This window comes from Pseudophryne corroboree, chromosome 9 (genome assembly GCF_028390025.1).
Source record: "Pseudophryne corroboree isolate aPseCor3 chromosome 9, aPseCor3.hap2, whole genome shotgun sequence".
Taxonomy (NCBI): Eukaryota; Metazoa; Chordata; class Amphibia; order Anura; family Myobatrachidae; genus Pseudophryne; species Pseudophryne corroboree.
Window position 1 is genome coordinate 198,469,743 of NC_086452.1, and position 24,999 is coordinate 198,494,741.

Consider the following 24,999-nt stretch of genomic DNA (forward strand, 5'->3'; position numbering starts at 1 on the left):
GAGACACGTATGCACAAGTCCAGATATGCCCACAGCAACGCAACTAACACGCTTCTATAAATGTAAACGATGTTCAACTGTAATCGCTTACCGTACACCACACAGTATTTGCTATGCTGTGTGCGTGTCCTTTACAATTATTCCCTTAAAAATTATCCTTTATAATCTCAACTAAATAGCACCAGATTTCCTCAGCACGTGTCTAATAATCGATTCTAATGGCAACAAGAGAGTGAGTCGCAACAATGTAGGTGTGTGCGTGCGTGTGTGTGTGCGTACGCAAAACAGAAATAAACAGTTTTAAAAGATAATAGCGTTTTGTTCTTACCTTCCGGTTTCGGATTCCACCCCAGCACTCCTACAGCGTAGCGTAACAGACGCTTATCTAGTCAGCACCACTGTATCCCTCACCACCAATACGGATACGAAGGGATACTGCGTTCCCGCCCTTTGCTGACAGATAAAGTCTGTGTTCGCTAGTGCGGATATGTGGAGGACGGACGAGGCCCCAATTGATAAAGCTGATTGTATACCTTAGAACACAAGCTATTTTACTAATATCGTGAAGCCGTAATGGCCGCTGTCCCTCGTGCACGTGCTACGCTCTTCGTACGCTATTTGCGTACAAAGACCTCGCACGTGGTACGCAAGTTACGTACACACGCTGCGCTGTGAGTATGGAATACACACAGCGAGCGTACACACAGATAATAACCTTTTAAACCTTACACAGAGTATGCTTATACTGTAAATCTTGGTGTTGAGATACTGCAATGATATAACACTGTTTAACCTTGGTCTGTAAGCTAGCTGTTTGAGCGATTAAGATGCTCAGCAACCCTTAATAACAAATGGTGAGACACACTCCTTGCTAAGGTTCCAACACCTTTACTAACAATATTTAACTAAGCAAAAGGGAAAAAAAACAGTTAACAGTTCATACACTACAGGCTAACATTAAAATCTAACACAATAACTAAACAGAAATATACACAATAGCGAACGATCGCAAACACAAATACATCGACTAAGAATGAATGGCTAACATTAAAACGGGTAACAAAGTGGCCACAGAGAAACATACCATACGGGGAACACTCGCTAGCGCAACCGGATCCAGTCCTCCAATTATCAGAGATAAATGTTGAAGAGAGAGAGTACTGGCCGGTCTGGGGACTGTGACCCTTATATACACAACATACAGTGTACTACAAAGGGCCCTACAATCTTATTGTTCATTGGACACAGGAATGTCCCTCCGCATTATAACAAAAGGTCATAGGTTAGTTTGAACAGGTGGGCTGTGACTATATCAAACTGCTCAGGTGGGAGGGAATCTCAGAATTCCCGCCGCATGGATAATGAACCGCAAATATAGTAAATGTCCAGAAACTACTAATAGACATAACTATACGCAGGAGCGATTCATCTTTACCTAACCAGCACCGGATTGTTCCTAATAAAATGTTCTTTAGTTAGGTACCAAACACCACTGCTCAAACCCTGTCTGACCCTTCGTATCATGCAAAGAGGAATTTCTCTGTCCAGCGACCAGTTACATTAAACAAACTTACAGTTATTATTAAGGGGAACGTTATCTATAAAACATACTATTTGGTTTTATTACTTAACGATTGAGTCGCCCGCTAGACGCACACAAACTCTACCGTAAATGCACATACCACGCGCTCGAGCGCATGGCCGAGGAGGCGCCATCACGCAGCTGCGAGTATCCGCACGCACGGGAGAGAATGTGCACGTGCAGCGGGCAAGCGCATGAGGTGAATATATGGCAACGTGTAGCATGATATTTTTCCGACTTTGACAGTTGAGTGGACAGTGAGCGTGGCTGTGCCCTGTGGCACCACGTGGCACCATTGTACCGACAGCCGGACTGCTGAGAACGGAACTTGGAGGCTACATAACTTTTTTGTTCTCATTTCATCTCATGACACTCCACCCAAAGCTACTCTTCTGGTTATCCTATTAACTAGGACAACAATGAAGGTGACTCCATAACATTTCTTCCATTGTTTTTCCATGTTACAGAAACATTGCATGTGTGTTACAGGTGACCATCCTAATCCTCTCTCCTTCAATTCACAGTAATGTCATTGTTAGTGATACATTATTTGGATCAAGCATCAAAAGGAAACTTAGGTATAAGAGTCTGGCCGGCATATAACTTTTCTCTTACGTCCTAGAGGATGCTGTGGTCCACATTAGTACCATGGGTATAGACGTGTCCACTCGGAGCCATTGGCACTTTAAGAGTTTGAGAGTGTGGGCTGGCTCCTCCCTCTATGCCCCTCCTACCAGACTCAGTTTAGAAAATGTGCCCGGAGGAGACGGTCACAGCTAGGGGAGCTCCTAGAGCTTCTTTAGTTTTATTTTTTTATAAGAGTTAGTATAGGCACAGGGAGGCTGCTGGCAACAGCCTTCCTGCTTCATGGGACTTAGGAGGGGAGTAGTGTCCACCCTGCGGGGTTTGAGCCACTATCTCCGCTGACAGGACACTGAGCTTCTGAGGGTGATGATCGTTATCCGCCCCAGGCGACCACTCACTCCCGCAGCACTGCCGCCACCCCCTTACAGAGCCAGAAGATCCCGGTGGCGAGTGAGTCACCGGCCCCCCTGGCAAGCGGGGAGCCAGTGTGAAGATGGCGGCAACAGGGTGGGAGCGCAGTATTAACTGTGCTCTGGAGGCTCGGCAGTACATAGTGCGGCACTGTGAGGGGCGCCCTGAGCCAGCGCCTATACCCTGCACTGGCACCAAGGCTGTCATGGACCTCGGTAACGCTGCCAGCACAATTCCTCAGGCCAGTATAAAGAAGTTAAGAGCAAGAAGCAGTGCCATGTTCAGGGGGCGGAGCTTCTCCTCAGAGCGGACCCAGCAGCATTCAGCACCATTTTCCTGCCTGCAGATACTATACAGTGATGCTAACAGGGAGAGCTGTCCCTCCAAGCAACTCCAGCTATCCTGTGCAGTACCAGGGGGTTGTAGAAGGAGGGGGCTGTGTAAATACTGTGTAGTCTATTAAGGTACACAGTAAGCGCCAGGTAGTTGCATTATATCTACCTTGGGAAGCGCTGTGTGTGGGTTGGCTCCAATCTCTGTGTTTCTCTGTGGCATTCTTGTGGGGAAACTGTGTCTGAAATTTTCCTGTGTGTGTGTGGGTGTTGTTGTCTCACATAGCCATGTCTAAGGACTATGGGGGTAATTCCAAGTTGATCGCAGCAGGAATTTTGTTAGCAGTTGGGCAAAACCATGTGCACTGCAGGGGAGGCAGATATAACATGTGCAGAGAGAGTTAGATTTGGGTGTGGTTTGTTCAATCTGCAATCTAATTTGCAGTGTAAAAATAAAGCAGCCAGTATTTACCCTGCACAGAAATAAAATAACCCACCCAAATCTAACTCTTTCTGCACATGTTATATCTGCCTTCCCTGCAGTGCACATGGTTTTGTCCAACTGCTAAAAAATTTCCTGCTGCGATCAACTTGGAATTACCCACTTTGTGTCTTATGCTGCAGAGGATATTTCCTCTCAGGAGGAATCCATTCCATGTACACAGAAATGTAATGTATCGTCTCAGATCCCTATTGCTGAGCTTGAGTGGTTGACCTCTATTAAGGGAATGATCTCTCAGATCTCTACTAGGGTAGCTCATACTGAGACTGAAACTCAGGTTTTAAAGAAGTCTATGGCAGTTTGGTCAGGTTCTGTTTCTATTCCTTCAAAATCACCTAGCATATACCCACAGAAACATGCACTTGCCCAGATTATGCAAAATGACACGGATACTGACTCTGACACGGCAGATGGTGATGGGGATGTACTGAGGGGGGCGGCATCCCTTGCAAAGGGGGTGCAGCTCATGATTGAGGCTATTAGAGATGTGTTAAATATTACTGACACAACACCTGAGCAGGTTGAGGAGGCTTACTTCACAGATAATAAGAAAGCCTCACTAACCTTCCCTGCGTCTAAAGAATGAAACACTTTATTTGAAATATCCTGGGAAAACCCGGAGAAAAAAATTCCAGATTCCTAAAAGGATTCTGGTTGCCTTACCCTACCCTGAGGAAAATAGGAAAAAATGGGAAAACCCACCCATAGTTGACGCATCTGTTTCTACACTGTCGCAAAAGGTGGTTTTACCTTTCCCTGGGTCTACCGCGTTAAAATAACCGGCTGATCGTAAGATTAACACTACGCTCAAATCCACATACACTGCTTCAGGGGTGGCGCTGAGGCCTACTAATGCCTGCGCATGGATCTCAAAAGCTATAGTAAAGTGGTCAGGCACGTTACTTGAGGATTTGGATTCAATGGATAGAAGTGACATTGAATTATTTTTACGTAACATACAGAATTCTGCGGGGTTCATGGTGGAATCCATGAAGGACCTGGGTACGCTGACTGCAAGAATATCTTCCATGTCTGTATCAGCTCTCAGGGGACTCTGGCTACACCAATGGTCTGCAGATGCGGAATCCAGGAGAAGTGTGGAGAACCTACCATACACTGGTCAGGCTCTATTTGGGGAAGCGTTGGATGCGTGGATTTCCACGGCTACCGCGGGTAAGTCACCTTTTCTTCCCTCAGCTACGCCTTCTACGAAGAAACCCTTTTCTTCACCTGCATCACAGTCCTTTCGGACCGCTAAGTCAAAAAAAAAAGTCCAAGCCTCCTACCACCTTCTTTAGAGGTGGGCGGGCAAAATCCAAAAAGCCTGCACCCGCAGGCTCTCAGGACCAGAAACCTGTCTCTGGTTCCTCCAGCATGACGATGGACCACACAGCCTGGAGGACGGGCTGGTGGGGGCGAGACTCAGGCATTTCAGCAACGTCTGGGTGTCATCCAGCCTGGATCCCTGGGTACAGTATATTGTGTCCCAGGGGTACAGACTGGAGTTTCAAGAAACCCCACCTCACCAATTCTTCATTTCAGGCTTACCGACTTTAATGTTAGACAGAACTGTCCTACAGGAAGCTATCCAAAAATTGGAAAAGGCAGAGGTCATTGTTACAGTTCCACCTCATATGAACAGCGAGGGTTACTATTCAAACCTATTTGTGGTACTGAAACTGGATGGTTCGGTCAGACCAATTTTGAACTTGAAATTGCTAAACCCTTATCTAAGGGAGTTCAAATTCAAAATGGAGTCTCTGAGAGCGGTGATCTCAGGTCTGGAGGAGGGGGAGTTTCTGGTATCCCTGGATATCAAGGATGCGTATCTCCACATTCCGATTTGGCTTCCGCACCAGGCTTATCTCAGATTTGCACTGTTAGACAGTCACTATCAGTTTCAGGCACTGCCATTCAGTCTCTCAACGGCACCGAGGGTGTTCACCAAGTTGATGGCAGAGATGATGGTTTTACTCCACAGGCAGGGATTGAACATAATTCCATACCTGAACGATCTGCTGATAAAGGCGTCGTCCAGGGACAAGCTATTGCTGTCCATTGCTCTCACGACTCATCTGCTCAGGGTCCATGGTTGGATCCTGAACCTTCCAAAGTCACATTTGGAGCCGACATGGAGATTGTCTTTCCTGGGCATGATCCTCGATACGGAAGTGCAGAGGGTGTTTCTACTGGAGGAGAAAGTGTTGGTGATACAATCAATGGTCCGGGATGTCCTGAAGCCAGCTCGGGTTTCCGTTCATCAGTGCATTCGCCTTCTGGGGAAGATAGTTGCCTCCTACGAGGCTCTACAGTATGGAAGATTTCATGCTCGATCCTTCCAATTGGATCTCCTAGACAAGTGGTCGGTTTCTCATCTACATATGCACCTTAGGATACGTCTGTCGCCGAAAGCAAGGAGTTCACTCCTCTGGTGGCTACAAATGCCTCACCTTCTGGAGGGCTGCAGGTTCGGGATTCAGGACTGGATCCTTCTTACCATGGATGCAAGTCTCCGAGGCTGGGGCGCAGTCACTCAAGGGGAAACCTTCCAAGGAAGGTGGTCAAGTCTGGAATCCAGTCTTCCAATAAACATTCTGGAACTAAGAGCCGTATACAATGGTCTTCTCCAAGCGACTCACCTTCTGCGAGATCGACTCATTCAAGTGCAGTCGGACAATGTAAGGTGGCCTACATAAACCGACAAGGCGGAACAAAGAGCAGAGCTGCAAAGTCAGAGGTGACAAGAATCATCCTCTGGTCGAGAAAGCACGCGTTAGCACTGTCAGCAATTTTCATTCCGGGTGTGGACAACTGGGAGGCGGACTTCCTCAGCAGACACGATCTCTATCCAGGAGAGTGGGGCCTCCATCCAGAGGTGTTCACGGAGGTGACAAATCTTTGGGGAGTTCCTCAAATAGACATGATGGCCTCCCGCCTCAACAAAAAACTTTGGAGGTATTGCTCAAGGTCAAGAGACGAACAAGCAGTGGCGGTGGATGCCCTGGTAACTGCGTGGGTGTTCCAGTCAGTGTACATGTTTCCTCCACTTCCACTAATTCCAAGGGTTCTAAAGCTCATAAGGAGAACAAGAGTTCAGGCAATCCTCGTTGCTCCAGACTGGCCAAGAAGGGCTTGGTACGTGGATCTTCTGCATCTACTGCTGGAAGAGCCAAGGCCTCTTCCTCTTCTGGAGGACCTGCTGCAGCAGGGGTTGTTCACTTATCAAGACTTACCGCGGCTACGTTTGACGGCATGGAGGTTGAACGCCAGATCTTAGCTCAGGGGGGCATTCAGAACAAGGTTATTCCTACCCTGATACAGGCTAGGAAGGGAGTAACATCTAAACATTACCATTGCATTTGGAAAAAATATGTATCTTGGTGTGAGTCCAAGAAGTTTCCTACAGTGGAGTTTCAACTGGGACGGTTTCTCCTCTTCCTGCAAGCAGGTGTGGATATGGGCCTGAGGTTGGGATCCGTAAAGGTCCAGATTTCGGCCCGATCCATTTTCTTCCAGAAGCAATTGGCTTCCCACCCTGAGGTTCACACTTTCCTGAAAAGGGTTCTGCACATCCAGCCTCCCTTTGTGCCGCCTACGGCCTTTGGGATCTTAACTAGAGATGAGCTAATTCGGATTTAACGCCAGAATTAACACCAGTTCGGTTTTATCCGGATTTTTTCTATTGGCTATCCAAAACACGTGACACCCGTGAGCCAATAAGATGCCGTTTTGAGAACCGAGTAAATACGAGTAAAACCGAACCCGCTCATCTCTAATCTTAACGTGGTGCTACAGTTCCTCCAATCCGATTGGTTCGAACCTCTACCGGAGGTTGAGGTCAAGTTTGTCACTTGGAAGGCTGTCACTTTGTTGGCCTTAGCTTCTGCTAGACATGTGTCGGAGTTGGGGGCTTTGTCTTGTAAGAGCCCCTACTTGATCTTCCATGAAGACAGAGCTGAGCTCCGGACACGTCAGCAGTTCCTTCCGAAGGTTATGTCGGCGTTTCATATTAACCAACCTATTGTGGTGCCAGTTGCTACCGACTCCTCAATTTCATCTAAGTCCTTGGATGTTGTAAGGGCTCTGAAAATTTATGTGAAAAGGACTGCTCATCACAGAAAATCGGACTCTCTGTCCTGTATGATCCCAAGAAACTTGGGTGTCCTGCTTCTAAGCAGACTATCTCTCGCTGGATCAGGTTCACTATCCAGCATGCGTATTCTACAGCAGGATTGCCATGTCCTACATCTCTTAAGGCCCACTCTACTTGTAAGGAGGGTTCTTCCTGGGTGGCTGCCCGGGGTGTCTCGGCTTTACAGCTTTGCCGAGCGGCTACTTGGTCTGGGTCGAACACGTTTGCAAAGTTCTACAAGTTCGATACTTTGGCCTCTGAGGACCTGAAGTTTGGTCAATCAGTTCTGCAGGAGCCTCCGCACTCTCCCTCCCGTTCTGGGAGCTTCGGTACATCCCCATGGTACTAATGTGGACCCCAGCATCCTTTAGGACGTAAGAGAAAATAGGATTTTAATTACCTACCGGTAAATCCCTTTCTCGTAGTCCATAGAGGATGCTGGGCGCCCGCCCAGTGCTTCGTGATCCTGCATTGGTTACTTAGTTCAGTACTGCTTAGTTCTTAGTTAAGTACTGTTTTGTTACTTGGTTAAGTAATCTTGTTCAGCCGTTGCGAGTTTTCAAGCTGGCTAGCTATCTGTGTAAAATCCTTCTCTCGAAGTTGTCCGTCTCCTCGGGCATAGTTTATATACTGAGTCTTGTAGGAGGGACATAGAGGGAGGAGCCAGCCCACACTCTCAAACTCTTAAAGTGCCAGTGGCTCCTAGTGGACCTGTCTATACCCATGGTACTAATGTGGACCCCAGCATCCTCTACGGACTACGAGAAAAGGAATTACCGGTAGGTAATTAAAATCCTATTATTGCATGATGACCTTGTGCCTGCGCTGTACTGTATGTAGACGGAGCATTTGGGTTTGCTAATGACTTACATAGACTCCATAAGAGGGCATGCCGACATAGCATAGTGTTGAATGTTAACATGTGTGATCTTAAACTCCATTTATAAATGTTCTGTTGCGAGACTTCCAATATGCTCAGAATATTGCTACTGTGACAGATGATTTAGTATATACTAGCTGGAGTAGCCGGAGTTGCCCCGGATTTTAAGAATGTCTGTTTACAAAAATAAATGTCAATATTAAACACACAGTATAAATAACATTGTAGATAGCTGAATACCCGTGCTTTGGTACAGGAAGAGGATGGTAAATTAGAATGATAATTTGTTAATTTATGTTTATTGGAGATCTAGTATATAGGCATATCTTGCTTCCCTGATGCACTTTGTGTAGTGGCCGCACCCCTTTTTGGTCCCCCAATGCAGAGCCGGCCATAGGCATAGGCAAACTAGGCAATTGCCTAGGGCATTTGATATGCCTAGGGGCATCATCAGCTTCTGCTGATTAAAATGATATGCGACATGCCTATATTCTGTATGTAGCATTTCATATGCAGATACAGCCACAGTCTCACACAGTATATTGGCATGCTGCATATCAGTTTAATCAGCAGAAGCTGCTTGTGCATCCTAGCCACATAGCAATGCAAATAAGATGCATTTTCATAAAAAAAAGTGCCCAACGTTAGCATTGATGCAAGATTTGTGAGGACACATCTGTATCCAAGCAGAGGCAGAGGTCACAGTGTTAGTGGAAGTGTGAGTGCTGTGTGCATGTGAGAGGGTTGGTTGTGCAGTAGTGTTCAGAATATGTGTAAGGAGCATTATGTGTGTCATTTAAAAATGCATTAATAATGTGCAACATATGTGTAAAGGGCCACTATGTGTGTCATTAAGTGTATAAGGGCATTAATAATGTGCAGGATATGTGTAACAGGGTACTAAAGTATGTGTGTCAATATGTGTATAGGGGCACTAATAATGTGCAGCAAATGTGTAGGGGGCACTATGTGTGTCATTATGTGTATAAGGGCATTAATAATGGCCCTCATTCCGAGTTGATCGGTCGCAAGGCGAATTTAGCAGAGTTACACACGCTAAGCCGCCGCCTACTGGGAGTGAATCTTAGCTTCTTAAAATTGCGACCGATGTATTCGCAATATTGCGATTACTAACTACTTAGCAGTTTCTGAGTAGCTCCAGACTTACTCTGCCTGTGCGATCATTTCAGTGCTTGTCATTCCTGGTTGACGTCACAAACACACCCAGCGTTCGCCCAGGCACTCCCACCGTTTCTCCGGCCACTCCTGCGTTTTTTCCGGAAACGGTAGCGTTTTCAGCCACACGCCCCTGAAACGCCGTGTTTCCGCCCAGTAACACCCATTTCCTGTCAATCACATTACGATCGCCGGAGCGAAGAAAAAGCCGTGAGTAAAAATACTTTCTTCATAGTAAAGTTACTTGGCGCAGTCGCAGTGTGAACTTTGCGCATGCGTACTAAGCGGATTTTCACTGCGATGCGATGAAAAAGAACAAGCGAACAACTCGGAATGAGGGCCCATGTGCGGCATATGTGTAAGGGACATTATGTGTAAAAGGGCATTAATAAAGGTTGTCATAATGTGTATGGTGCATTATGTTTATAAGGACATTAATGTGTCTCATATGTGTAAGGGGCATTACTGTGTGGAATTGTGTATAAATGCATTACTAATGTGTGGCATTATGTGTATAAGGTGCTCTACTATGTGGCGTTGCAAATAGAAAGGGCACTACTGTGTCGTCTAATGTGAATAAAGAGCAATAAGGTGTGGTGTAATGTGAATAAGGAGCAATTCAGTGTGATGTAATATGAATAAGGGGCTCTACTGTGAGGAGTAACGTTTATAAGGTAAAGTGATACTACTGTGGGATGTAATATGAATTATGGACACTATCGCAAGATAAAATGTGAATAAAGTTGCAGTACTGTGTGGCGTAATTGGAATTGGGGTTACTATTGTGTGGCCATGTCCCTTCCCAGCAAGAAGATGCCCCTTTTTGGGCTGTGCGTCAAATGTGCGAACTGTTCCTATTTAAAATATAGGGGGTACAAGGACTGCTATGGGTGAGGGGTAATGGTGCTGGGAAAGATGTGCAAGGTCAGAGGCAGAACCAGCGGTGGTGCTAGGGGGCACCAGCCAAAATCTTGCCTAGGGCATCATATTGGTTAGGGCCGGCTCTGCCCCAATGGACCCTGCTCTTCCCACTATACAACTCTCAGTCTGTGGCTTCCTGCTGCCTCCATCCCCCTCCTCACATCATGTCACTGGCCCTGTCACATGCAGCCCTGTCATCACTGAGATATCATGCATGTCCTAATATAGTGTGTGCTGCTGGCCCACCCTTAGGGGTGCTAGTGGTGTGTTACCCTCACAGTGTTTGTTCCCAGAGTGTAAGTCATATGTGTAGCAAGTTTGGTGTAAATTGCGCCAGGAATTCCAGAGCTATGCTGACTGCTGATAACCTCTGTGCTGCTGCCTCAGCCCTAGGGGTGCTAGGGGTGTCTTTCCCCCACAGTGTTTGTTCCCAGCTTGCAAGTCATATGTGAACCAAGTTTGTTGTAAATTGGTCCAGGCATTCGGGAGTTATGTGGTCTCCTGACATACTCTGTGCTGCTGTCCCACCCCTTGGGGTGTCTAACCCTCACAGAGTTTGTTTGCAGATTGTAAGTCAGATGTGTACCAAGTTTGGTGTAAATTGCTCCAGGCCTTCCACAGTTATGCTGTCTGCTGACATACTCTGTGCTGCTGTCCCACCCCTAGGGGTGCTAGGGGTGTCTGACCCCCACAGTGTTTGTTTCCACAGTGAAAGTCATATGTGTACCTAGTTTGTTGTAAATTGCTGCAGGCATTCCAGAGTTATGCTGTCTGCTGAAATACTCAGTGCTGCTGCCTCACCCCTAGGGATGTCTTCCTCCCACAGTGTTTGTTCCCAGATTGTAAGGCATATGTGTACCAAGTTTTGAGTACATTGCTCCAGCAATTCAGGAGTTATGCTGTCTCCTGATATACTCTGTGCTGCTGTCTGCCCCCTAGGGGTGTTAGGGATTTCTAATTGTTTTAGTTGCCTCCGCCGTGTTTTAATACGCTCGTATGTAAAATTTCACGATCGTCGCTTGTAAACTGTGGATTTGTGTAGAAAGACAGAATGACGGATTTTCGCTTTTATATAGTAGATACACTTAGAGCAGTGATCTCCAACCCATAGCTCGCGAGCTACCGGTAGCTCGCCGTAGTATTTTCGGTAGCTCACAGAGCGCACAGGCTTGGGCAGTCACCGGCACTCCTCCTCCCTTCATTTTTAATATGGTGCTGGCCGTCAGCCAATCAGAGCTCGTGGACCGGCAGTGGCGGCACCTGATTGGCTGCCGGGCCGCGAGTTTTGATTGGCTCACTTACCAGCACCATATTTTAAATGCCCGCCACCGGAGACTCTGTCACCCTCACAGAAGCCGCTCTCCGGACTTCACAGGAGAGGCGCGCACTGCGATCTCCTCCCCTTCCGTCCCTCATACAGGAGGAGCAGCATCGGCGGCAGTATAAGAAGCCACCAAGGGTTAGCACTGTATCGGACACTGCGGGGGAGGGGGGGCATTATTTGTGTATCTGGCACTGCTGGGGCATTATTTGAATATTTAGCACTGCTGAGGGGCATTATTTGTGTATCTGGCACTGCTGATGGACATTATTTCTGTATCTGGCACTACGCAGGGGGGCATTACTTGTAGTTGTGAGGCCACACACACTTTTGTGAGGCCACACCCACTTACGCAGGAATGCACGCGCATTGGGGGGAAGGGGTAGCTCCTTCAGAGATTTTATTTTCCGAAAGTAGCTCACACCCCAATTAAGGTTGGAGACCACTGACTTAGAGTTACTTTGATATGTGACTGTCATACTTGGCAACATTTTATAACAAGTTCCAGGGATGCTTGGTAGCTGAGCCCAGTGCATGGTGGAATGTCATGTGCGGATCTGTCTAGGAGGTCCTTGGTGCACTTCAACTCCCATCGTGTCATGTTTACTGGACTTCATTATTATGTGATGATTTATTTTTAATTCATGTTAATTACTCATGTTCCATACATTTTAATTTATACCACTTAATGTGCACATAACACAGTGTTTATGTGCTCATTAGGGCCTAATTCAGACCTGATCACTTGCTAGCGTTTTTTGCAGCGCTGCCATCAGGCCAGAACTGCACATGCGTATGCACCGCAATGTGCAGACACGTCGCACAGGTACAAAGCGGTTTGTTGTTCTGCAATGGGTTTGTGCAAAGAATCCATTCGCATGGGCGATCGCAAGGAGATTGACAGGAAGAAGGCATTTGTGGGTGTCAACTGACCGTTTTCTGGGAGTGGCTGGAAAAACGCAGGCATTCCCAAGCGTCTGCAGGGCGGATGTCTGGCGTGAATTCCTGTCCCGGACAGGCTGAAGTGATCGCAGCGGCTAAGTAAGTCCTGGGCTACTCAGAAACTGCACAAAATCTTTTTGTACCGCTCGGCTGCACATGCGATCGCACACTTGCACAGCTAAAATACACTCCCCGGTGGGCGGCGACTATGTGAACGCAGGACTGCAAAAAACAGCTAGTGAGCATTCAGGTCTGAATGGGCCCCATAGATCCTCCAGAAACCCCATGGGGCTGTTTTACTGGTCCATGTCAGGTTTGGCCATCCATGTGTGAGGTCAAATTGATCAATAATCCTGGGCCAGTGGCGGATCTAGACTTAACTTTTAGGGGGGGGGCGGTTTAAGAATGATGACTCCTCCCCTTAATCATAGCCCCTCCCACTTAGTAATGCCCTTCCCGTTCGCTTCTAAAATTTCCTATTGTTGCCATTACTAATAAAATGTTGCCAGTTAGTGGAGAGAACCCTGCGCACTGGTGATACAGACTGGCAAATCACCATTCCTTCCATCAGGGGTGGTAGAGGATAAGACAGTATGGCAATTTAAACATGCATGGCATAGACATAAGGATCTCCTGACAAAGAAATAAGGATCAAATAAGGTTAGAGATAAAAATAATGTAAAAAAAAAAGGGGCAGACTAGATGGGCCAAGTGGTTCTTATCTGCCGACAAATTCTATGTTTCTATAGCACACAGAATGAGCCGAAATTCACATTATAGCACACTGAATGAGCCGAAATTCACATTATAGCACACTGTATGAGCCGAAATTCACATTATAGCACACTGTATGAGCTGAAATTCACATTGTAGCACACTGAATGAGCTGAAATTCACATTGTAGCACACTGAATGAGCCAAAATTCACATTATAGCACACTGTATGAGCTGAAATTCACATTGTAGCACACTGAATGAGCCGAAATTCACATTATAGCACACCGAATGAGCCGAAATTCACATTAGAGCACACTGAATGAGCTGAAGTTCACATTGTAGCACACTGAATGAGCTGAAATTCACATTGTAGCACACTGAATGAGCCAAAATTCACATTATAGCACACTGAATGAGCCGAAATTCACATTATAGCACACTGTATGAGCCGAAATTCACATTATAGCACGCAGAATGAGCCGAAATTCACATTATAGCACACTGTATGAGCCAAAATTCACATTACAGCACGCAGAATGAGCCGAAATTCACATTACAGTACACTGAATGAGCCGAAATTCACATTACAGCATGCAGAATGAGCCGAAATTCACATTACAGTACACTGAATGAGCTAAAATAATGCAGGCACTGGGGGCAAGGGGAATCCTACCCCCTTATTAACTTACACTGGGGCAGCGAGGAAAAAAAACACAGGGGGGAGGGAGGGAGACGTGGCACACACACACTTTAGCTAGGAGGGGGGACATATCATACACTTTAGTTAGGAGAAGAGGGGGGAGAAATGGCACACAGACACTTTAGTTAGGAGGGGAGACATGGCACACACACTTTAGCTAGGAGAAGGGGGGGTGGAAGATATGACACACACACATACACACACACACACACACTTTAGCTTGGAGGGTAGGAGACATGGCATACATTGACACCTACTCGTATTTTGGAGTCCGACTCCGCAGCAGCATGAGGAGTCGGGATGGAGGCCGGGTCCCGCCGCGGTGTTGGGAACAGGGTGGAGAGCGGTACAGCGCGGCGGGGGAAGGGGAGAGAGAGCGTCCTGACGCGCGTACAGGGAGGAGGGGGCGTGGTCAGAACAGAGGCCGGCGGGGACAGGCTACAGTGATTGTGTACACTGCTGCCTCTGCCGTCCCTTCTCTGTCTCCTCAGAGAACGGACGGCAGAGGCAGCAGTGTAGACAATCACTGTAGCCTGTCCCCGGCGGCCTCTGCTCTGACCACGCCCCCTCCTCCCTGTACCCGCGTCAGGACGCTCTCTCTCTCCCCTTCCCCGCCGCGCTGCACCGCTCTCCACCCCGTTCCCAACACCGCGGCGTGACCCGGTCTCCATCCCGGTCATGCCCCCCGCTAAATCTGCCACTGTCCTGGGCCGAAGCTCCAGAGGCGGGATGGGGCTGCGTGTGGCCAGCTGTACAGTGGAGACATCGGATAACAGCCCATGTCCTCTCATGCTTTACAGTGGCTAGTTGCAAAATTGGTGGTGGTGGTAGTTGTTTGGTAGGCTAAAGCACTGGGGCTCGTTACAAATACTGGAGTCTATTTACTAAGCCTTGGAGAGAGATATAGTTGACGGAGATAAGTACCAGCCAATCAGCTGCTAACTGTCATATTATAGGCTGGGTTTGAAAAATGACAGGAGCTGATTGGCTGGTACTTTATCTCCATCCAATTTATCTCTCTCCAAGGCATAGTACATAGACCCCATTGTATGCAGTGGATGTGGGGGTGATGAAATGGTTAAAAAATAAGATTTTACTCACCGGTAAATCTATTTCTCGTAGTCCGTAGTGGATGCTGGGACTCCGTAAGGACCATGGGGAATAGCGGCTCCGCAGGAGACTGGGCACAACTAAAGAAAGCTTTAGGACTACCTGGTGTGCACTGGCTCCTCCCCCTATGACCCTCCTCCAAGCCTCAGTTAGGATACTGTGCCCGGAAGAGCTGACACAATAAGGAAGGATTTTGAATCCCGGGTAAGACTCATACCAGCCACACCAATCACACCGTATAACTCGTGATACTATACCCAGTTAACAGTATGAATAATAACTGAGCCTCTCAATAGATGGCTCAACAATAACCCTTTAGTTAAACAATAACTATATACAAGTATTGCAGACAATCCGCACTTGGGATGGGCGCCCAGCATCCACTACGGACTACGAGAAATAGATTTACCGGTGAGTAAAATCTTATTTTCTCTGACGTCCTAAGTGGATGCTGGGACTCCGTAAGCAGTGCTTAAAGTGGTCCTAGAGAGGTGGTGGAACTCACCCCCCCTTGTCCTATCCTTGGTTGCCACACCCCCGACCCCTCCCACCTGGCAGATACCACACACCCCCAACTCCTCCCACCTGTCAGATGCCACACACCCCTGCCCCTCCCCTTCAAGTATATCCATTGTTTTTGCATTTGATGTTGGACTTTAAATTATAAAGCCATACAGTATATGTTAATCAGCTGTTCTTTTATTTTTTAATTTTACAAATCACAAGATTTTTTTATCCTTAAAAGATATAATATAGAAAATCATTGTAATTTCACAAAATTTGTATTTACAAACACACCCATTGCAGCGTTACTAGAACATTTTTCTCATCAGTACATTTGATCCTGTGCTAAACAGGATCTTATGAACTTTTAATAGGTCACATTCTGGTGTTAGTGTATTTTTAATGTAATGATATAAAATAAAGGTTTAATGCAAATCACAATTAGTCTAATTACCAGGTGACAGAGTCCTCTTATGGTGGTCGTTGCCATTGCCAGTTGACAAAATCTTTTGATGGTGGTCGTTGCCATTGCCAGGTGATGGAGTCTTAATACAGTGGTCGTCTTTGGAAAGTTCACCCCGCAGAGGAAGTAGGGGATGAGTGGTCAGGCTGTTATGTTGGCACTGTGGATGGAGCTGAACATGAAGAGAATACTGTGTTTTATTTAAACTTTTAAGGCTTGGTGGGGGAAGTTACACACAGAACACCACTAGTGATACTTACCACATTGAGTCTGTGATTCCCTGGTGACGAAGTCTTTTGATGGTGGTCATTGCCATTCCCAGGTGACTGAATCCTAACAAGGTGGTGGTCTTTGGAAGGTTCATCCCGCAGAGGAAGTAGGAGATGAGGGGTCAATTTGTTAAGTCTGGATTTTCCACAATTCTACGTAAGGAGTTTCAAAACCTTATGAGCTGAAAATGGAGAATATGGTATTTTAGAAAAACTTTTAAAGGAAGTTACACACAGAACACCACTAGTGATACTTACCACATTGAGTCTTTGATTCCCTGGAGACGAAGTCTTTTGATGGTGGTCGTTGCCATTGCCAGGTGACGGAGTCTTAATACAGTGGTCGTCTTTGGAAAGTTCACCCCACAGAGGAAGTAGGAGATGAGTGGTCAGGCTGTTATGTTGGCACTGTGGATGGAGCTGAACATGAAGAGAATAGTGTGTTTTATATAAACTTTTAAAGCTCGGTGGGGGAAGTTACACACAGAACACCACTAGTGATACTTACCACATTGAGTCTGTGATTCCCTGGTGACGAAGTCTTTTGATGGTGGTCATTGCCATTCCCAGGTGACTGAATCCTAACAAGGTGGTGGTCTTTGGAAGGTTCATCCCGCAGAGGAAGTAGGAGATGAGGGGTCAATTTGTTAAGTCTGGATTTTCCACAATTCTACGTAAGGAGTTTCAAAACCTTATGAGCTGAAAATGGAGAATATGGTATTTTAGAAAAACTTTTAAAGGAAGTTACGCACAGAACACCACTAGTGATACTTACCACATTGAGTCTTTGATTCCCTGGAGACGAAGTCTTTTGATGGTGGTCGTTGCCATTGCCAGGTGACGGAGTCTTAATACAGTGGTCGTCTTTGGAAAGTTCACCCCACAGAGGAAGTAGGAGATGAGTGGTCAGGCTGTTATGTTGGCACTGTGGATGGAGCTGAACATGAAGAGAATAGTGTGTTTTATATAAACTTTTAAAGCTTGGTGGGGGAAGTTACACACAGAACACCACTAGTGATACTTACCACATTGAGTCTGTGATTCCCTGGTGACGAAGTCTTTTGATGGTGGTCATTGCCATTCCCAGGTGACTGAATCCTAACAAGGTGGTGGTCTTTGGAAGGTTCATCCCGCAGAGGAAGTAGGAGATGAGGGGTCAATTTGTTAAGTCTGGATTTTCCACAATTCTACGTAAGGAGTTTCAAAACCTTATGAGCTGAAAATGGAGAATATGGTATTTTAGAAAAACTTTTAAAGGAAGTTACGCACAGAACACCACTAGTGATACTTACCACATTGAGTCTTTGATTCCCTGGAGACGAAGTCTTTTGATGGTGGTCGTTGCCATTGCCAGGTGACGGAGTCTTAATACAGTGGTCGTCTTTGGAAAGTTCACCCCGCAGAGGAAGTAGGAGATGAGTGGTCAGGCTGTTATGTTGGCACTGTGGATGGAGCTGAACATGAAGAGAATAGTGTGTTTTATATAAACTTTTAAAGCTTGGTGGGGGAAGTTACACACAGAACACCACTAGTGATACTTACCACATTGAGTCTGTGATTCCCTGGTGACGAAGTCTTTTGATGGTGGTCATTGCCATTCCCAGGTGACTGAATCCTAACAAGGTGGTGGTCTTTGGAAGGTTCATCCCGCAGAGGAAGTAGGAGATGAGGGGTCAATTTGTTAAGTCTGGATTTTCCACAATTCTACGTAAGGAGTTTCAAAACCTTATGAGCTGAAAATGGAGAATATGGTATTTTAGAAAAACTTTTAAAGGAAGTTACGCACAGAACACCACTAGTGATACTTACCACATTGAGTCTTTGATTCCCTGGAGACGAAGTCTTTTGATGGTGGTCGTTGCCATTGCCAGGTGACGGAGTCTTAATACAGTGGTCGTCTTTGGAAAGTTCACCCCACAGAGAAAGTAGGAGATGAGTGGTCAGGCTGTTATGTTGGCACTGTGGATGGAGCTGAACATGAAGAGAATAGTGTGTTTTATATAAACTTTTAAAGCTTGGTGGGGGAAGTTACACACAGAACACCACTAGTGATACTTACCACATTGAGTCTGTGATTCCCTGGTGACGAAGTCTTTTGATGGTGGTCATTGCCATTCCCAGGTGACTGAGTCCTAACAAGGTGGTGGTCTTTGGAAGGTTCATCCCGCAGAGGAAGTAGGAGATGAGGTGTCAATTCGGGTTGCAGGGATTTGCCTGCCCCAGTGCTTTTATAACATTGTCCTGTTCCTAAAGGAGAGTAAACATTAGGGAGGATTGTACATGTCATACAATTACATATTATTTGAAAATTAATAAAACCATGGCATCAGATCTACCCACAGAACCCTAAAATATTAATCTGATTCCCCTCATTAAATGCCCCTTAAATATGTATGGTATAAGAAAGGTGCCTTAGCCTCTTCTCTTAAACTGAGCAACCTGAAGACCAAGCCATTCTATATGAAGATACTGTATGGCAGCTATTGGTCCAGTCATTACACTGCCTAACCCTAATGGAAACAACCGCATTCAGGGGACCCTATAGCATGTAAAAGATGCACTTTAGTGAGTGAGATCAATGTATATAATGAATAGGACAAAGCAAGAATTAGCAATAATGTTTGACTCACCTATAACAAACGCCACAAGTGCTGGAAACTGGAGCTATCCTCTTTTCTCCGTCGTGTTAGGCAGACATCTTGAAGAGCACTTCGTCTGCCTTTTGCTAACCAAGATTTCACATAAGGCACTGGATTCCATAAGTGAAGTGGAGGACCACATATGCTAATCATCATAAGTTCTGCTAGGTGAGGAATGGAAAGAGAACTCCTTATCTTGGTAGCTATTATGTTCATCACACTGAAACCTCTTTCACATTCTGCATTGCTAACTGGCACCGTTTGTATGCAGTGGAGAAGTGGCAACAAATCTGATGGTACACTTTTGCCTCCGTTGTGTTTGAAGTCTCGGAAAGCCATCTTTGTTTTTCCAAAATTAATTTGGAAACGGTCACATAAGGTTTTCAACTCTTTTTCACCAAACTCCATTGGCAAGACATCAGGCCAGAAGTCTTTGTAAATAACTTTAACAACTTCGTAAAACTTTTTGTCTTCTGATGACAGACAGCGATTTTCAATATTAGATTTTAGGCTAGCATAAAACTGTCCACGTCTGATGGTTTTTACTTTCGAATTTTTAATAAGTTCTACTCCTTTGAAATGTCCTGTCGAGATAGATTCAGAAGCCTCATTTGAGAACATTCCTGTTACATTGTCAATGCGTGACTCAAAAACATGAACCTGCCTCACTAATAGCCTTTGAGCTTTTACTAAGTGAATATTTCGGTCTTGTAAAGCTAATGAAAGGTCACGAAGTTCTGACAGAGCATCACACATTAAGGCTAAATTCATAAGGAACTCCTCACTTTGCAATTGCCTACTCAATGAGTAAAACTTTGTGCTTTCTTTACCTTTGCATTGCACCTGTTCTTGAAAATGCTTGAACAACACAGGATATGAACGCCATATAGCATATACTGTTCTGAAACTTGAGGCAACCCATCTGGTATCAAGTACACGACCTATACTTAAAACAATGTCATGGAGTTCTGCTGAACACTTCTGTAACTCTCTCAAATTCTTTGGACAACGGCTGTATAGTGTATACAGACTATCTACAAAAGACTGAAAGTGAAATATCTCTGTGAGATCCTTCACTGTATCTGAAACAGCTAGCTCTAGGCGGTGGTTTAGGCAGTGCCAACTGATGAGGTTTGGAAACTCCTTACGTAGAATTGTGGCAACTCCAGACTTAGAACCAAGCATTACTGCTGCTCCGTCACTTCCAAAACCAATTAGAATTTCTGACAAAAGACTTTTTGATAAGCCATGTTTGCTCAGAGTGGCTAGTATGGAATCATAAATGCCCTGGGCTGTTGTACTTTCAAGCTCAACTAAATCAAGAAAAAAAGTTGTGGGTTGGCAATCTTCAGAACTTTCACCTGCCATTGCCACCATAATTGCTCGCACATATAAGATCAGTGTGGTTTTTTTAGAGACACTTGTGCTTTCATCAACTTGAATGCTGACTTTTGGTTTTAAGGTTACTATATTCTGAATGAGTCGCTTTCTCATTTCTGATGAAATATGAGTAACTATATCTGTGCATACAACGTTGCTCTGCAATATTTTTCCTAGATCACATCCATTGGCTTCCTGTAGGTCAATTAACTGTGGATGATCTGTGAATGGACGGTTATTTTTAGCAACATGGTAAGCAGTTCTGAAAACTCTTACAGTTGTTTGAATATGTTCGTTGTATTGTTGGGCAACTAACTGTGGTAAAACATTATTGTTTTTTTCCTGTAACATCTTAACTGCTGCCTCATGTGCTTTTGAATAACGGTGGTCATGAATTTTTTTACGCAGCGATAATTGCTGCTTTGATTTTGTGTCACCATACGGACCTACATTGCTTGTTGCCCATTCTACGGATAATGTTTTACTACATCCACGTAATGTTTCAGCCCCAGATCCTAGTGTCTGAACTCTAGCACAAATATCACACCCAATTTTTCCTTTGGATATTTTTAGCCAGGCATATTTATCTTTAAACTGGGATGCCTGTTCATCTGTCCAGCAGTCGGGTATGGAACTCTCATTTTCATCTCGTACTCTTTTCTTACGCTGTTCACAATCTGCATTTATCTGTTCAACACTTGGGTCTATGGTACTCCCACTCGCATCCTCTGAAGCACCACGATGGGACTCGTCACTGTCACTAATTTCAACACTTTCTATTTCGATGACTTCCTTATTTTTTGGCTTGAAATAACTTAGCAAATTTCTTTTCATTATGTATCTGTGAATTAGCTTGCGATTACTTATTATTCCAAAGACTGTCTTTATTGTACACAGGTCCTAGCCTGGGACAAAAATATATAGTTTTATTACCACTTTGTATATTACAATTACTTTAAAAAAAAACAAAAAAAAAAAAAACATTTCTTCAGGAGTGTGACTTACTGTGCTTCCATCCATAAACGGCAAGCAAATGGGCAGCGAGTTCCACTGTATGGAGATGCAAAGATCGGCAGGTGTGATGTCCTTTCTGTACACGGGTCCTATGAAAAAGAATAGACATTTTTACTACCACCTTGTACACTAATTGCACATTTAAAAAAAACAAAAAACAAAAAGGATCTTTAGGAGAGTGATTTACCGTGCTTCAGTCTGTGAACGGCAGGCAAATGGGTAGCGAGTTCCACTCTACGGTGACGCAAAGATCTGCTTCCATCCAACGGCAGGCAAATGGGCAGCGAGTTCCACTGTATGGAGATGCAAAGATCGGCAGGTGTGATGTCCTTTCTGTACACGGGTCCTATGAAAAAGAATAGACATTTTTACTACCACCTTGTACACTAATTGCACATTTAAAAAAAACAAAAAACAAAAAGGATCTTTAGGAGAGTGATTTACCGTGCTTCAGTCTGTGAACGGCAGGCAAATGGGTAGCGAGTTCCACTCTACGGTGACGCAAAGATCTGCTTCCATCCAACGGCAGGCAAATGGGCAGCGAGTTCCACTGTATGGAGATGCAAAGATCGGCAGGTGTGATGTCCTTTCTGTACACGGGTCCTATGAAAAAGAATAGACATTTTTACTACCACCTTGTACACTAATTGCACATTTAAAAAAAACAAAAAACAAAAAGGATCTTTAGGAGAGTGATTTACCGTGCTTCAGTCTGTGAACGGCAGGCAAATGGGTAGCGAGTTCCACTCTACGGTGACGCAAAGATCTGCTTCCATCCAACGGCAGGCAAATGGGCAGCGAGTTCCACTGTATGGAGATGCAAAGATCGGCAGGTGTGATGTCCTTTCTGTACACGGGTCCTATGAAAAAGAATAGACATTTTTACTACCACCTTGTACACTAATTACACATTTAAAAAAAAACAAAAAAAGGATCTTTAGGAGTGACTTACCGTGCTTAAGTCTGAACGGCAGGCAAATGGGTAGCGAGTTCCACTCTACGGTGACGCAAAGATCTGCTTCCATCCAACGGCAGGCAAATGGGCAGTCAGTTCCACTGTATGGAGAAGCAGAGATCACCTGGTGTGATGTTTTTTATGGAAAAACTTACCTTTGTTATCTCTTTCTTCGAGGTCCATAAATATACAGTTTTATTACCACTTTGTACACTATAATTACAGATTTTAAAAAAATATCGAAGAGTGACATAAATCAAGAGTAAACAATTTGCTCATAGAAAAAACTAAGCCATAAGCACAAGAAAATATAGAGAAAATTGCATTTGCAATTCAGTGATAGTTAAATATAAAAAGCAGATATAAAATGAAAAAATAGAAAGTGGTCAATAATGCAAATTTGCTAAAGCAAATCTGCATTTTTTAATACATTGCAAAAATGCGTGCACCTAAAAACTGCAAGCTATTAGAATACATGTTTTGTGACACTGGCTGAGTACACATGACTTTTCTTCAATACACGACATAGAAGTGTATGAGAAAGTGGGTAAATTATACTGAACCCCTAAGAAGAAGCAATTGAGATACTGTTGCAGGACCATATGGTAGTATGTTAGTGGCCATAAAGAAAGTACTGGAGGTTATTAAAATGGTATTAAAAATGGTATTAAAAATATATTTTTTAATGTTGGAAAATGACAACTAGAAAGTTTTTTATCAAGCAAATTAATAACCTTTTCAGCAATTTGCAGTACAGAAAAATGTTACTAAAGTGATTTTTCAGTGATTGCAGATTAATTCCATATCCCTTACACCAGGCATGCCCAAACTGCGGCTCTCCAGCTGTTGTGAAACTACATATCCCAGCATGCCCTGACACAGTTTTGCTGTCAGAGAATACTAAAGCTGTGTCAGGGCATGCTGGGATGTGTAGTTTCTTAACAGCTGGAGGGCCGCAGTTTGGACATGCCTGCCTTACACTATCCACGCTAGTATAAAATTCACCCCACATGCGCCTTAAACAAGACAAATGGAGGTGAGACAAGAGCTCTCTCTACCAGCAGGCAGCCTAAGCTTACACACACACACACACACACACACACACACACACACACACACACACACACACACACACACGGGTAAATTTACTAAGATGGAAGTTCTATTTAAGATGTGATGTTGCTCATAGCAACCAATCCGATTCTACTTCTCATTTATCTAGCACCTTCTAGAAGATAATATCTGAAATCTGATTGGTTGCTATGGGCAACATGCCATCTTAAATAGAACTCCCATCTTAGTAAATTTACCACATGCTCTGTTCCTGTGACCTCTCTACCAGCAGACAGCCCAATGCTTCTTTCACTCAGTGCCAGAAAGCCCCATTTATCAAACAATATTTATTTTTATTATTATCTTTTATTTACATGGCACAACAGGGGATCTGCAGCGCCCATTACAGGGTACATAAATGAGTAAAACAAGAAAAAAGCACTTTCAGTTTGAGACAATATAGGAAAACTACAAGGTATATACAGAAAACCAGATGTTTGGTGCACTCAAAGGCAGTACTGAGTAAAAGATACTGTAGTGTATGGAAGAGAAGGAAAGGCACATGAGGGGAGAAGGCCCTGTTCTTATGAGCTTACAATCTAAAAAATATTTGCAGCTAAGCCCCCCAAAACACCCATTTTTGGGGATTAGCCGTAAATTTTAAGTATCCTCCGTATGTCAGACAGAGGAATTGCAGCAGGTATATCAGATCCCTGCTGCAATCTAATTTCCTGCCGGCATCCGCATCCCCCATAGGTTTCTATTGGAGATACGATGCTGCCAGATGTATAGATAACAGGAATGAGAAGCATTCCTGTTATTGATCTCTGCTGCTACTACAATCTTCAGACTGTGGTAGTCCATTGTAGCTTATGGCCTACACTTAGGGCATGTAGTTCCAGCAGGATTCCCCGATTACCACACATGCAGTAACCCCAGCAGCACACTCAGCACATTGCTGGCTCCCTTCGGAGCCCCTGTATCTGTGGGGGTCAATCAGAGTTGATCGCTAGCTGCTTTGGTTCGCTGCGCAGCGATCAGGCAAAAAAACGGCACTTTTGCGCATGCGGCGCAATGCACACGCGCATCTTACTATTACAACGAACTATGTAGTTTCACACAAGGTCTAGCGAAGCATTTCAGTCGCACTGCTGACCGCAGAGTGATTGACAGGAAGAGGGCGTTTCTGGGTGTCAACTGACCGTTTTCAGGGAGTGTTCGTAAAAACACAGGGCGTGTTTGTGACATCAAAACAGGAACTGAACAGTCTGAAGTGATTGCAAGCGCCGAGTAGGTCTGAAGCTACTCTGAACCTGCACAAAAATATTTTGTATCCGCTCTGTGATCCTTTCATTCGCACTTCTGCTAAGCTAAAATACACTCCCATAGGGCGGCGGCATAGCGTTTGCAC

General features: G+C 44.9%; 1 protein-coding gene and 1 long non-coding RNA gene across 2 annotated transcripts; both read right to left on the reverse strand.

The window, feature by feature from the left end:
- Positions 1-16,111: 16,111 nt before the first annotated feature.
- Positions 16,112-18,491, reverse strand: LOC134956878 (uncharacterized). Its single transcript, XR_010186253.1, has 9 exons — positions 18,357-18,491; positions 18,090-18,280; positions 17,840-18,001; positions 17,573-17,763; positions 17,323-17,484; positions 17,056-17,246; positions 16,806-16,967; positions 16,539-16,729; positions 16,112-16,450 (listed from the first exon to the last, which is right to left on the reverse strand). It is a non-coding gene; the product is annotated as an uncharacterized LOC134956878 (long non-coding RNA).
- Positions 18,492-18,620: 129 nt separating this feature from the next.
- On the reverse strand, positions 18,621-21,400 carry LOC134958776 (E3 SUMO-protein ligase KIAA1586-like). The gene is made up of 2 exons (XM_063941509.1): positions 19,178-21,400; positions 18,621-18,794 (listed from the first exon to the last, which is right to left on the reverse strand). The coding sequence occupies exon 1, from the start codon at positions 21,398-21,400 to the stop codon at positions 19,178-19,180; it is 2,223 nt and encodes a 740-aa protein (XP_063797579.1). The 3' UTR covers positions 18,621-18,794.
- Positions 21,401-24,999: the final 3,599 nt, after the last annotated feature.

What these genes read in the sequence shown, in the direction of transcription:
- LOC134958776 (XM_063941509.1), bottom strand. Translation starts at nt 21,400, where the DNA reads ATGAAAAGAAATTTGCTAAGTTATTTCAAGCCAAAAAATAAGGAAGTC.